Source organism: Acyrthosiphon pisum, chromosome A1, assembly GCF_005508785.2.
Source record: "Acyrthosiphon pisum isolate AL4f chromosome A1, pea_aphid_22Mar2018_4r6ur, whole genome shotgun sequence".
Taxonomy (NCBI): Eukaryota; Metazoa; Arthropoda; class Insecta; order Hemiptera; family Aphididae; genus Acyrthosiphon; species Acyrthosiphon pisum.
In genome coordinates, this window is record NC_042494.1 from 110,697,493 (window position 1) to 110,713,527 (window position 16,035).

Sequence of the window (16,035 nt, forward strand, 5' to 3'; positions counted from 1 at the left end):
CGTCCAGGAGGCCTGTATTTCGCGCGGTCTGTATATAATAGCAGCGGTGGCCTCAAGTGGGTTTATAGGATTTCTGAAACGCCCTCGTCCTCTGATTTTGGGCCAACCGTGTAATAATACTAATAAGTACGATGATTACGCTTAACGAGCACACGATACTTAACGGCAGTGGTTAGGTCAGAAAACGACCCTATGTATATATATAATACATACTAGTCACTATAATATACTCCGATGACTGTGGAGTTCAAGGTTTTTAATTAATTATATAAAAAGAAAAAAGTCTCTGAAATTAAATCACAGTCTCGAGGCGAGATCACAGCAACGGTAATTAAAAACCACTAATATTAGATAGCTGTTCGTAATGATGGTCACGTTTATATCACTACATTTATGTATCTGTACTGTTACTTTATTATGTTTGCTTATATACTTAACTAAAACCCACCCACGGACGACGCTTAATTCTCATTTAAGAATCTGATTAAATCATAATATTAAATACACACTTAGTTCCAGAAAATTTCGAGATCAAGTTGATATAAACGTAATAAATATGTGGGTTTAGTCTTAAGACTATGTAATAAAACCAACGTTTAGTGGTGGTGACCTTCTTATGTGCGATAAATAAACATAACCGAGCAATGATAATAATTACACCTCAGGGTTTCATGTATACAATATTATGTATAATTCACAGCTGATATTAACCATCTTTCAGTACAAATGCGATTCTCCCATCTTTAACAAATCACCAGCATACCTAATTAAATTTACTTGTACTCATATATGAAATAATGTGGTTATCATATAACATATTACATTACATTAAACGAGTATGAATGTATGATCATGAAATGGGAATTACCCGTTTCCGCCAAAATTTGAAATGACCGATTCCGCCATTGCCCGTTTCCGCCAAATTGAAAAAGGTTCAATTCCCGTTTCCGCCAACTACCTGCTATGGTAAAATTATTATAATATATTCCATAATACTTGGAGTATTATGCATATTATTTTTAAGAAATATTTAAGTTTTAACTTGAGATAATTGTACATGGTTTATATTATATTATATAAGAACATATTATATTGATAAATATATTATACTCAAATAAAAAATACATAAGTAATATTTTGTCATATTCTTAATAAATACATAATATTTTGTCATACCTAGTTTTATTATAAATATAAAAATTAAAATAATTAAAAAGTCATAATATTTTGTTAATTTATTTAACATAATTGAATGCAACACACTTTACGTACGAATAACGCGATATTAGTTTATTTTTAAAATCAGTTATAGCCTTACTAGTCCTAGCACATTTTAACAAAGTTGATTTATTTTTCGGTGTATTCGGAATATTTAAAATTGGCACTATTTATTTTAATGTAAGTGTCCGTCTGGACATTTTCAACCAAAATTTTTAAAAATATACTTATATTTGGGGTGTGATTTGTAGAACTGTTGATTAAAGTGTGAATGAAATGATTCACAATTGTTTGTTGTCTGAGATAAACTTTCTGTCATACATGCCCATATTTTTGGGAGGAAATTTTGAATTTTCGTGTATATAAGTTTCTAATAAATAATCAGTATACTGGGAATATTTATGATTATCTGGCATGTCTGACATATGATCTCCTATATATAAATAATACAATATTATAGAATCTTAATGTATAAAATAATTTGTGATCGATAAGAAATTTATGGAGTACAAAATATTCTTATCTATATAGGTACTGTATAGTTTCAATCTTATCGATTTATATTCGATGATTCCATATTTAAGTTATATATACCTATATAATATATTATATTGTATGTATGTGTGCAGTGCAGAATCCAGGGGGGGGAGTCAGGGATTATCCCTGGGCGTATAATTTTGTGGGTGTATTTTTAAGATTTTACATTTTTAAATTTTAAACTGAAAATGGAATTTAAAAGAAAAGTCGTAACTAATCACATTGATTTAAAATGGACGAATAGGTAGGCATCACAGTGGAAATACCCGTCCGCGAGTAGTGTACGCTACCATAGATTAATGTATACAACTATACAAGGGGAAGCTTATCAGTTATCTCTCGTTTGGATCTAACATTGCCTTGTACCTACTACCACATCACGAGAACGTAGTTTCAGTAAATTAAAATTAATTAAAATATATTTACGATCCACGATGAACAAAAACAATTACAAGTTATTAATCATGTCGATTTTCCTTTTTTACCAAAAATATGGAATATATTATTATCTTACCAAACCAATAATATTATGTATTTTTTATTTGAGTATAATATGTTCTTATATAATATAATATAAACCATGTACAATTATCTCAAGCTAAAACTTAAATATTCCTTAAAAATAATATGCATGATATGGAATATATTATATTCCATAATATATTATATACATCATATTATGGAATATATTATAATAATTTTACCATAGCAGGTAGTTGGCGGAAACGGGAATTGAACCTTTTTCAATTTGGCGGAAACGGGCAATGGCGGAATCGGTCATTTCAAATTTTGGCGGAAACGGTACATGCCCTGGTGACCTGCTACTTAACGGAATTTTTGATTTTTGGACGGGTGATATATCTGATGACGCCGAGTTTTTTGCACTTTTCAACCAGGAAAAATACTAAAGATAAAATTGAAACATTATAATAACTAGGTACTTATCGTGTATAATACAAAAAATAAAAAACAGAACGTTGCAAAATCAATACACACATCGTTCCGATCCGAGTCTAAAACGAACATTTTGTTTGGAATTAGTAATAATTAATATAAAATAGTAATATACTGCATTTGGCACATGGGACGCCATAAATATCCGGAAAATAATCACACGGACCGTAAAAATACTAAAACCACCCGATTCTAACGGTCCGGGCCTTTACACTCTGCGAATTAATACTTTACAGATTCGTACGGTCCGAAAATTTATATTTTCTGGTTTTTTACCGTCCAAATATTTACATTCCGGAATCTTACTGGCCATACAATTATTTTTCGGGATTTGACATGCATCCGTATACGATGTAAACTAACAAGATTTTCCATTATAAAAATTTTTTACTTTAATATTCATATTAATTTAAAATAAAAGTCAAGATATTACACAATAATACTGTTAATATAATATGCAATAAGTAATGATGTGGCTTAAGCAAATTCCCAGAACTTCGTTTTTTTTTTTTTTTTTGATCCCATTATCTCCTTTAACCCATTTTTCATAATAATTAAATGAACATATAAACCGCCTGTGTGGCATTATAGCTGGTGATGCCATAACGATTCTTAAATCATAGGAATATTTGATATATTTATATAAGTAATTATATTATATACAACAATACTATCTGTACCAATTCCGTTTATACAAGCAGTTTCACCATGTATGATATCATTGGTCATTGTATATCCTGTGTCACCATTTCGTTTTTTGTTTCCAGTCAAACCAAATCCAATCAATGTACAATTCAACTTGTTACCATTTCTAAAATCTTTAGGAGATCCACCAATTTTCGAAAATTTCTTGATATTCGGGAATGCTCCTTTTTCTAACTAAATTAAAATTTAAGTATATCTATAAATTATAATATATATCAATACTGAAATCTACGAAAATGTATGAAGTACTTAGGTTAGGTTAGATTAGGTTAGTTTAAGATATTTTATAATAAACTAAAAAACTATATAGTGTGTTATTATGGATTATATTCAATAAATATACAATTTGTGATAAATTAAAATTACCTATATAATAATAATTATTTTATTTCACGAACAAGAATAAAAATCTGACTATATTTATATAGCAGTTACTTATTCCTACAAATATATTATTACAAATGAGGAGTTCGAGCATAGGTGTAACTATATTAGTTTTGGTTAGTAGTGGGTTGAGAGTATAAACAATTACAGAGTACACACTTATGAATCATTATAACTAGGGCTGGGATTTTGATGCAAAGGCATCTTTTTTCTGATGTTTTGAAACGTTGATCCGTAAGTATAAAATGTGTTTTGGGTGATACTGATTATTTTAAAGTATTTATTATTTTGCATTTTTTTTGCATTTTTTGACAAAATTAACCTTAAATGCATTTTTAGGACATTTTTCGATGTTTTTAGTGCATTTTCTTGGTTTTTAGAGCGTTTTTCACAATTTCTTCATAAAATGAACGAAAATTGTTGTGATTCACAAGAAACTTTCGGCAAACTGTACAAGTAACCGTATAATAAACAAAAAAAAATACATTACTGTAGTATAATTTAAATTTATTTTTCTAATCAATAAAATCTGTTATTAACTATACATTTTTAATACAGCTGTGTAGTTGTCAGGATAATTGACAACCGTAAATATTTATAATACAACATTTTGTTATACACAAATATTACTAATATAAATGCAAATTATTTTAATTATTTTAAGAAACGATGAATTGCTCAATAATTTTATTATTGTTGATTATAGTGGCATTAATTGAACATAACTCAACTTTTTACTTCCATAATGGACTTGTATACAATGGCGAAAAATTAAATTCCACAGAGTATCCATTCGTAATGTATATTGAACTACACAATAAAACTTCCAAAAACTATACAAGTTGCACAGGCACATTAGTAAAAAAATTGTTTGTATTGACAGCTGGTCACTGTTGTTTTAACTTCAGTGCAACTGAAATTCAAGTAAGTATAACTTCGTTGCATTTTAATTAGGTATATTTGTTTACCTACATATTTTATCATAAATAAAAATATTTTAAATTCTTAAGCAACTTATTTACAAATGTTAAAATAGATATGTCAAGGATCACCTTTAGTTCGTAAACGTGCAGACTATCATAAAGTTGTCAAAATCTACATACACAAAGAATTTAAAATGTCAAATTTGATTAATGACATATGTGTGTTGAAAGTATGTACCTAAATATTTTTGTTAAACTAAGAATATTCCTATGTATCTGTACCTACTTGATCTTTCAAATTTAAATAATACCAATTTTGTTACTTTTGCAAGCAGAGACATAGCCAAGTGTAACTCCCAACCATTCCATATTGCAGTTTGCTTAATTAAGTTCATCGCAACAGCTTAGTTATAATTAGGGCTGGGACTCAAAAAATTCACTAAAAAAAGAGTCAGCAGTTTGCCGAAAGTTTCTTGTGAATCACAACAATTTTCGTTCATTTTATGAAGAAATTGTGAAAAACGCTCTAAAAACCAAGAAATGGCACTAAAAACATCGAAAAATGTCCTAAAAATGCATTTAAGGTTAATTTTGTCAAAAAATGCAAAATAATAAATACTTTAAAATAATCAGTATCACCCAAAACACATTTTATACTTACGGATCAACGTTTCAAAACATCAGAAAAAAGATGCCTTTGCATCAAAATCCCAGCCCTAGTTATAATGATTCATAAGTGTGTACTCTGTAATTGTTTATACTCTCAACCCACTACTAACCAAAACTAATATAGTTACACCTATGCTCGAACTCCTCATTTGTAATAATATATTTGTAGGAATAAGTAACTGCTATATAAATATAGTCAGATTTTTATTCTTGTTCGTGAAATAAAATAATTATTATTATATAGGTAATTTTAATTTATCACAAATTGTATATTTATTGAATATAATCCATAATAACACACTATATAGTTTTTTAGTTTATTATAAAATATCTTAAACTAACCTAATCTAACCTAACCTAAGTACTTCATACATTTTCGTAGATTTCAGTATTGATATATATTATAATTTATAGATATACTTAAATTTTAATTTAGTTAGAAAAAGGAGCATTCCCGAATATCAAGAAATTTTCGAAAATTGGTGGATCTCCTAAAGATTTTAGAAATGGTAACAAGTTGAATTGTACATTGATTGGATTTGGTTTGACTGGAAACAAAAAACGAAATGGTGACACAGGATATACAATGACCAATGATATCATACATGATGAAACTACTTGTATAAACGGAATTGGTACAGATAATATTGTTGTATATAATATAATTACTTATATAAATATATCAAATATTCCTATGATTTAAGAATCGTTATGGCATCAACGGTTATGTGTAGTGCCGTTCGGTAAGTCAAAGCCTTGTCAAGGCGACAGTGGAGGTCCGATGATTTGCAACAATTTGCAATATGGAGTATGCAGTCATGGGTATCCCTTAATCGGATTGAACCAAGACTGTAACTATAATGCCACACAGTCGGTTTATATGTTCATTAATTATTATGAAAAATGGTTAAAGGAGATAATGGGATCAAAAAAAAAAAAAAAACGAAGTTCTGGGAATTTGCTTAAGCCACATCATTACTTATTGCATATTATATTAACAGTATTATTGTGTAATATCTTGACTTTTATTTTAAATTAATATGAATATTAAAATAAAAAATTTTTATGATGGAAAATCTTGTTAGTTTACATCGTATACGGATGCATGTCAAATCCCGAAAAATAATTGTATGGCCAGTAAGATTCCGGAATGTAAATATTTGGACGGTAAAAAACCAGAAAATATAAATTTTCGGACCGTACGAATCTGTAAAGTATTAATTCGCAGAGTGTAAAGGCCCGGACCGTTAGAATCGGGTGGTTTTAGTATTTTTACGGTCCGTGTGATTATTTTCCGGATATTTATGGCGTCCCATGTGCCAAATGCAGTATATTACTATTTTATATTAATTATTACTAATTCCAAACAAAATGTTCGTTTTAGACTCGGATCGGAACGATGTGTGTATTGATTTTGCAACGTTCTGTTTTTTATTTTTTGTATTATACACGATAAGTACCTAGTTATTATAATGTTTCAATTTTATCTTTAGTATTTTTCCTGGTTGAAAAGTGCAAAAAACTCGGCGTCATCAGATATATCACCCGTCCAAAAATCAAAAATTCCGTTAAGTAGCAGGTCACCATCACCACACACAACGACCCCTCCACCTGAAATTAATAGGTGCACACACGATAAATACCCACAGCACAGAGGTAACCGAAACGGATGCTCTGGTAATGGCGGTGCAAGCCGCTCCCCAGAACACCGATAACGTGGTTAAGAACCAGTTACCCAGCTATAAAACTCAACCAACGTCGAGTAACACTAAACGGGTATGCCCCGATAAAATTCCGACCCCCGCGGTGGAACTCGAATTTGGGTCAGGTTTCGTAACAGCTCTACTCAACTCACAAGCACAAAAATCATATGTAAACCCGAACATTGCACATAAATTTGGTACACCCAAACACGGACAATCAACTCAGGCACGAATGGCGGATGGACACACCACAACGACAGATGGTACCTCCACGTTCATAGTCAGAATCGGAGACCTCACGGTGACCTTCAACGCAGCCATTCTGGACAATTTATATTGTGACATGCTCCTAGGTCACGATTTCCTCGTACAAAACGAAGTCACCTGGGACTACACAACGAGCACTATACATTTAGGTTCGAATAGGAGAACAACAGCGTGCTGGAAAGGTCGGACACCCACCCCCAGCCCTGCACTAGATGTCAACAAATTAACGATAAACGGTGATCACCACACACAGCGAAACTCGCCGAAGTAGTACGCAACTATCCGGACGTTTTCAACGGTAGGGTAGGTCGCACCAGGTTAATAGAACACGACATCCTCCTCAAGAATCAGACACCTATAGCACTCAAACCATAACCCTACCCACAGGAAAAACAGGCCACAATCGACACCATGATACGGGACATGGAAGAGCAGGGACTTGTAGAACAAAGCACATCCCCGTGGGCCACACCCACCGTCTTAGCAAAAAAGAAAGACGGCTCACCCCGACTGTGCATTGATTATAGACGGCTCAATGATATCACTAAGTCCGACGCTTACCCAATGCCCGACCTCGATACACTGGTACGTCAGATGAGAGGCGCAAAAGTGTATAGCGTTTTTGAACTTAAAGCAGGATACTGGCAGGTACCACTTAACCAAAACGCGCGAAAATACACGGCATTCCGGACGCGTCGGGGCCTATACCAATTCCGAGTCCTCCCTTTCGGCCTAAAAAACAGCCCCATGACCTTTGTGCGACTAATGAACGAAGTCTTGAGGGAGTACCTGGACGAGTTCGTCTGCGTATATCTAGACGATATAGTGGTGTTTTCAAACACAACGGACGAACACCAGTGCCACTTAGACAAAGTTATAGAACGCCTACAGCGACACGGGCTGACATGCAACCCCGAAAAATGTAGATTCGGAACAACCGAAATCTAATTTCTTGGATGACCTAGTCACCTCTGAAGGAATAGACAAACTGTAATGGGCATGTATTAATATGTAATAAGTATAACTGAAGGTAGTATAAACCGCGTTACTTATTTGAGCCATACTATGCGGTTCTCCTTGTAAAAGCATTTAGCAATCTTATCTATAGCAAATCTATGAACACGAGGCGGCGGTTTCTTCATTACGACAACAACAACAACTTTTACGACCAAACCCAAGGCACCTGCGAGTTCCGCATGCTGATCAGATCAAAGGAGCCGACAGCGTATATAGGAGGGACAGGAGCACAGCCTGAGCAGATGTACCTGGGCCAGCAAGACCGACGCCACCAGCCATTATACACCGCTACCACCACGGAATCATATTATAATCTGCATTATTACTATACCTACATAATTAAACTGTTCTAATTATTAAAAACACATTTGATTACTCTGAAATTAGTATTATTATTTCAAACTGCATCATCGTTTGGATTCTGAAAGGGCTGCACGTAACACTGGCGCAGTCGGAGTGGATTTCTTACAAGGAGGCAACCATCAAAGGCTACCGTCGACAAGGAAGATCCGCAGTATTCCTTGCCAACAACTCCGAGAAAGAACCAACAAAAACAATAAGCTACATTGCAGTGCCGTCAAAATCAATCATATCATCAGCATCAAGGAACACCGCTTTATTGTAAGTGGATAATTATTTTTGAATTTGTTACATAGACGTATGCAACATAATTAAAACATGAGTACCTAATATTGAGTAGTCGAGTATAAGTATAATGGTGTAAAACGTATTATTATATTGAATTATTATTTAGAATATTATTATTGAAGTTATTATATTGAAGTTTATTAAATTTATTAAAGGGCGTATTATTATTATTATTATTGAAGTTTTATTAAAGGGCATTATTGAATTATTATTGAAGTTTATTTTATTATTATGAGTATTAAAGAAAACGTATTAAATGAGCGGTGAAGAAATGTATGGACAAAAAAGGTACATCTCCCTTGAAAGTAGCTAATTCATTGTATGACACCGGTGTAGAAAAAGAATTAAACGAAACAAATAGTGAAATTGAATTATTAAGCCCGATAGAAGCCCCAACCAAGTTATTAGCCCAAGTAGAAGCCCCAGCCCAGTTATTAACCCAAGCCCAGTTAGGAGCGCAGTTAGAAGCTCAGATAAAAACTCAGTTAGGAGTTAGCCCAGGTAGGAGCCCGAGTAGTACCACACGTAGTTGAGTTACAGATAGTTTTGAATTTCAAACGTTAGACTTTCCAAAGAAACAGCGCACTAGGAAAATGCCTATAACTATAAAATTAGAAGATTCTTTTAAATGAATACCACTATGCACAGGAATAGACGACATCTATCAATTCATAAATGCATGCGACATGGCAGTAAGTCTAGTAGAAGAGGAAAGCGTGCCAACACTAGTCAAATATATTACCACAAGGTTAACAGGTAGAGCGCTAGAAATGATTAAATATAAAAATGTGTCAAAATGGACATCTATAAAAAGTTATTTAACAGACGCATTCGAAGTAACAGCTACAGCCTCATCCTTACAAATACAATTAAATTCGATTAGGATGCATAATAATGAGGATGTAAATGATTGTCATAGAGTAGAAAACTTATATTATCAATTATGTACAGTCAGTACACTAGGTAAAGTAGAAGCAGAAGCAAAAATCATACATGAGACACTTACCTAAGGAACAAAAGTTAGCGGTCTTTATTAAAGGATTAATAGAACCTATTAGGACGGACGATAGTAAAATCACGGAACCCGAAAACCCTTGAGGTAGAAAAGCAATTATCAAAAGCTGAGAAAATTGAATATAAGACGGAAAGGGATAATTATAGGTATAGAAATGGAATTCCAACCCAAAAAAGTAATTTTTGATATAACAATAGAAATAATCATCAGAGACCAAATAGTACGAATCACAATAATAGGAATGACGGGAATTTTCGATCAAATAGCTCTTCAAGACCAAATAATTTCATGCGCACAAATAATTATCAGCGAATGAACAACTATTCTCAACCGAATACTTCTAATAGGCCAGTAATAAAATGCTATAATTGTAATGGAAATCATTACACATCTCAGTGTAAAAACAATTCGAGACCTAATTATGCAGGCTACAGTAATAACAACCGTCCACCTAATAGGAATAATTTCACACAACCTCCAACGAATTATAATATACAAGTAGCTTCATGCACGTATTGCAATCGAAACGGGTATAACATTAGTAGCAAACAACAAATTAATTATTCAAAGTTCAAACGACCTCGAATCCACCAGTAGTAATTAAAGAAATCACAAATAAAACTGGTCTGATTAAATTAAAACCGCGTACCGAAACCGTAATAGGAATAATAATCGCTGATCCATCAGTTGAGAGCAAAAATATTTTAATTCACAAACAATAAATAGTAAAAGATGTATTTTGTAGCAACACAGTGTCCGTCGTTAACAACGGTAGGGCAATAGTTAGCATGATGAATATATCAGAAGAAACAAAAAATATAAGCGAAAATGATTTAAACAAAATACTCTATGATACTGAATATGAAATATATACGGTTGATACAAAGGATAACCATGATGAACGTATAGCTCGATCAAGGCAAATAATAGTACCCGAACATATGGACGAAACTGAAAAGCAGTTCAAGCGGCTTTTATCATATTAAGATGGAAAAGGATTCACGAGAACTAACAGCCTTTTCAACTAATCAAGGTCACTGGCATTTCAAACGAATGATTCAAGGAATGAAGACGAGTCCCGGAAATTTTCTACGAGTTATGAATTCAGCTCTAGAAGGTTTAATAGGAATAAAATTCTTAGTATATTTAGACGACATAATTTTATATAGAAAAAATCTATACGATCATAATGAAAAATTAATAGACGTCTTTGAACGATTACGAGTCAACAATTTAAAGTTACAACCAGACAAATGCATTTTCTTGAAGAGAGAATGTGTATATCTAGGTCATGTAATTACGAAGGACGGAATAAAACCAGATGAACGTAAACTAAAAGCAGTAGTGGAATTTCCAGTACCAAAAACTGTGAAAAATATAAAATCATTTTTAGGATTAAGTGGTTATTACAGGAAGCTTATAAATTCGTATAGCGCGATAGCAAAGCCATTAAATAATCTTTTAAGGAAAGATGCAAAATTTACAGGGAGTGGTGAATGTCAAAAATCGTTCGATACATTAAAAACAGCATTATGTTCAGAACCGGTACTTAAATATCCAGATTTTACAAGGCCATTCTTATTAACTACGGATGCGAGCAACAAGGTACTCGGAGCCATTTTATCTCAAGGTGAAATAGGTAAGGATTTGCCAATTTGTTATGCATCACGTACATTAAATAAAAGCTAAAGCAACTATTCAACAACAGAATTAGAATTTCTTGCGATAATTTTTGGGGTTAAAAAGTTCAGACCATATCTATACGGCTGAAAATGTATAATACTTAGTGACCATCACCCATTAACGTGGCTTTTTAATCTGAAAAATCCATTATCAAAACTAGCACGATGGAAAATACAATTAGAAGAATATGAATACAAAATACACTACAAGAGAGGCATTCTAAACTCAAATGTAGATGCACTTACGCGTATGTATACTATTCAGGAAATAAAGGACGAATCATATGAACAATTTCTCGAAAAAATCGAAACACAGCTTATCACAAATAATAATGTAAAAGAAACTATAGGTACACTAATGGAATCACCAAAAGAATATAATATAGTTTCAGAAATTTCAAAGCAATATAATTTCATGTCAGGAATAAATTATCAACTAAAAAAGCAGTTTGGAAACGGTGTAATACTACCACCCAGTAAAGTGATAGGGGGGGGATACGGCCTATTACAAACAGGAAAACAGATCGTAATATTCTTAGTCACGAAGAATAAATACCGACAGAAATCGACTTACGAAAATATGTACATATCGTTAATGAATTTGAAATTATTATGCGAAGAAAACAAGTTAACTAAACTAGCCATGAACAAACTAGGTGAACGTGATGATTTAGAATGGGAAAAAATAAGATCAATGTTACGATACATATTTCGCAAAACCGGTATAGAAATCATTATATGCGCAGGTATAGAATATACTGAGGAAGAAAAATTGATTATTTTAAAACAGTTTCACGATTCAAAACTGGGAGGACATCTAGGTATAAACAAAACTGTTAAGCGCATTAAAAACCAATTTATATGGAAGAGTATGAAAAATGACGTTAAAAAGTATATAAAGAATTGTACATCGTGTCAGGTTAATAAGGTATCAAATCGACATATCAAACAACCAATGGCAATTACGTCAACAAGTTCACAACCTTTTGAGAAGATATTCTTAGATATAGCCGACAACACTGTCTAACAATATTTATATTTTAACTATGGAGGACGATCTAACGCGCTACACTTTGGGAGTTCCAATTCCTGATCAAAAAGCGAACACGGTAGCAAAAGCCTTTGTTACACACTTCGTTTGTTTACACGGTATACCGGGAACGATATTAACTGATCAAGGTACCAATTTTCTTAGTAAAACGTTTGCTGAGGTTTGCAAGTTATTTAAGATAGAAAAGGATAATACTAGTCCTTTTATACCGCAGGGTAACCACGTTGAACGCGCTCATAGGACTTTAGTCGAATACTTACGATATTATGTAGACAAGAATTTAAATAATTGGGATCATTTATTACCTTTTGCATTCTTTGTACCTATATAATTCGACAGTACACACATCTACTAATTTTCAACCATACGCATTAGTTTACGGGCGTACATTGGAGGTACCGATTAAATTGAAGGCCGAACCAGAACCACGATAAAATTACGATGATTATCTATTTAATTTAAAAGAAAATATGCAGATATCGCATAAGATAGCGAGAGAGCTATCTAATCAAGAATAAAATAAAAAGTAAAGAAAGATACGATAAAAACGAAAATCCACAAGAAATACATATAAATATGGGTAGGACCGTACGAGGTCACAGCAGTAGTGGGAAACGAGAACGTAATTATACAACGCGGACGGCGAGGCATTGCTGTTCATAGAAATAATATTAAAAAATATTACAACGACGCACAAATCCTTTCACAACTCTTGAAATAACTAAGATAACAGAAATTATTTCTAGAACTATGTACGATTCATCACCAGATTCGGTAATACCCGTAAATACTTTTTGTAAACGACTAATTGATTATATCAAACTTTTACACGACCCAAGGGATATATTAGATTATGATAGATGGTTTTAGAAAAATATATAAAATAGTTTAGTTTTAATATAATTATAATTTGTACTTTTAGATTGGTGATGATGACGTGTTGTCTAGTCAAATCTGATGAAATAAATACATCAGAATACTTTGCATATAAGCCTTATGAAAATGGCAGGGGGATACAATACGAGAATTTGGGACCAGTTAGAATAATAGGTGCTGAATAGAGTCTTGTAACGTTTTTCTCATTAAAAGAATATAACATGAAATATGATTTATTGGTGGAAAAAATGAAGAATATCACAAACATATGTACCTACTGATCAAAAACACAAAGATTTATGTGGAAAATATCAGATAGTGATAACAGACTTATATGATTAAATAACTAAACAGAAAGAACGTATGTATATGTCACTAGGAAGTAGTATGAATCAAACCGAAGATAATCAAAGGAAAAAGAGGTGATTAATAAACATAATAGGTAACGCCATGCATACATTATTTGGCGTATGTGACGATAAATGCACTAAGAAAACACGAGAAGCTATAAAACAAACAGAAGAATCAGGGACTAACATATTACACATAATGAAATCTCAAACAACTGTAGTGAAATCGACGATAAAAAATATTGGAAATACACTAAATCAAACTGAACAACTATACAGAAATATTACGGAAAGGGAGCAATAACTATACATAAGAATGTTACAAATACAGAACAGAACGAACGATATATTAGATTTACTAATGGCAAATGAAATACATAATTTGTACACAATAATTACAAATCAATATTCTTATGAACCAGAAACATTAGGGCAAATAGTAACTGCCGCTAAATAAGGAATGATACATCCAAGTCTTATGACACCACAAGAATTAGCATCAACATTAAAAGAAATAGAACACATGATAAAGAAAAAATATAGTATTCCGATGGGAACAAGAGAATGGGAACTAAATTAATTTGAAAAAATTACCAAAATAAGAATCTACTACTTTAACTATAAACTAGTATTTGATATATTAATACCATTAGTTAACGACATTGAACTTATATTATATAAGTTAACACCAATACCAATGCATCATAGTCGAGATAATGCCAGTGAATGGTATCTACCAGACATTACTTATAATAACATTGCTAAAACCCGAGATAGAAAAAGGTTTACTACATACACAAATTAACAATTAAACGAATGTAAAGACACTACAATGTATAAAATATGTAGAACACCACAACCTATACAAGAAAACAGCGAACGACAACCATGCGAAGTGCAAATCTTCATAAAATACGAAACATATTCTAATCCTGAGTTATGTACAATAAGAAAAATTAATTTACAGAGAAGCATATACCAAAAATTGCAAAATAGGAATACGTGGATTCATGCAGGTAAAGAAACACTAACAATAAGTTGTACAGATTAACAGAGCCATTCATAACAGAAACAAACGGAGTACCTTTTACTAGAGACAGTACTATTTTATGCATTCAATTTTTATAATATTCTTCAATAGATTGTATAGTCGTATAAATTCTCAGGAATTACGTTCTGCAGATGTAATCGATTACGGGTACGACGGATCTAGCGCGCAGATGGCATATAGTTCCAGTGACTCCTTGGAGTTCCACGTTACGGGTGTATCGCTCATGAGCTGCCCGTCTCGTGTGCCGCTAAAATGATCTGACAACGCCTTTGCTCGATTCTGATCCGATTATTCGGTGGCTGCAATGTCGCTGACATATTATTATAAATCTATTCGAATATACTGATGATTGATCACCTGTGTTAATGTTTTAATGTAATTATATTTCAATTATTTAATTTAAAAAAAACCAATTAAATTAAATGTTTCTATGACAGTTAAAAGTATTTATTTAGTCGGTGATTTTTGTTTATCGGTTAACATTTTTTTCAAATCTATGAACAAATGATTGGTAACAATGCATAAACATGTATCAGGCCCGCAATCACAATTTTGATTTGACCACGCACATAGAGTAAAATGATTATTGATTTTTTCTGTTCCGCATTTAATAGCATGACTTTTTAATTTTGATAATAATGTGTAAAATTTAGATAATTCATTGTAACAAAAATTTGAAGGATGAATTATTCCCATTTCAGTAATGTCCCTTTCAATTTCTTTAAATAAGTCCATTGTAAATAATAACACACAATTCAACTGTTAGTAATAAACTGAAACAGATTTAGTTGTGTGTTATTATAATATACTACAATCAGTAAATACAAAAATCTAATTACACCAAAAATGCAAACGCACTTAATTATGAAATTTAAGTTTATAAAAACAAAAATAAAAAATGTAGACTCATGTCCTAGTTAACTATGACACTGAGTGTAGCATTAACATACTTACTTACCTTAAATTCAAATTTATCAAACTCTAA

General features: G+C 32.2%; 2 protein-coding genes across 5 annotated transcripts in view; both read left to right on the plus strand.

Moving 5' to 3' along the window:
• LOC100163277 (disintegrin and metalloproteinase domain-containing protein 11) overlaps window positions 1-16,035 on the plus strand; it is a 164,535-nt gene that overhangs the window by 91,443 nt on the left and 57,057 nt on the right. The window lies entirely within an intron of this gene.
• On the plus strand, window positions 4,150-6,765 carry LOC100570621 (mast cell protease 2-like). Of its 2 annotated transcripts, XM_008180804.3 has the most exons (5): window positions 4,150-4,385; window positions 4,505-4,722; window positions 4,835-4,951; window positions 5,827-6,025; window positions 6,095-6,765. In XM_008180804.3, exons 2-5 carry the CDS (start codon window positions 4,597-4,599, stop codon window positions 6,427-6,429), a joined length of 777 nt encoding a protein of 258 aa, XP_008179026.1. In that variant the 5' UTR covers window positions 4,150-4,385; window positions 4,505-4,596; the 3' UTR covers window positions 6,430-6,765. The 2 variants fall into 2 exon arrangements, with proteins under 2 accessions (XP_008179026.1, XP_008179025.1); XM_008180803.3 differs by lacking the exon at window positions 4,150-4,385 and having other exon boundaries at window positions 4,405-4,722.

Excerpts from the sequence above, each read along its gene's own strand:
- LOC100570621 (XM_008180803.3), top strand. The coding sequence starts at position 4,468 with ATGAATTGCTCAATAATTTTATTATTGTTGATTATAGTGGCATTAATT. Across the intron at positions 4,723-4,834 it reads TCAGTGCAACTGAAATTCAA|ATATGTCAAGGATCACCTTT; the intron begins GTAAGTATAACT and ends ATGTTAAAATAG. Across the intron at positions 6,026-6,094 it reads TACTTGTATAAACGGAATTG|AATCGTTATGGCATCAACGG; the intron begins GTACAGATAATA and ends CTATGATTTAAG.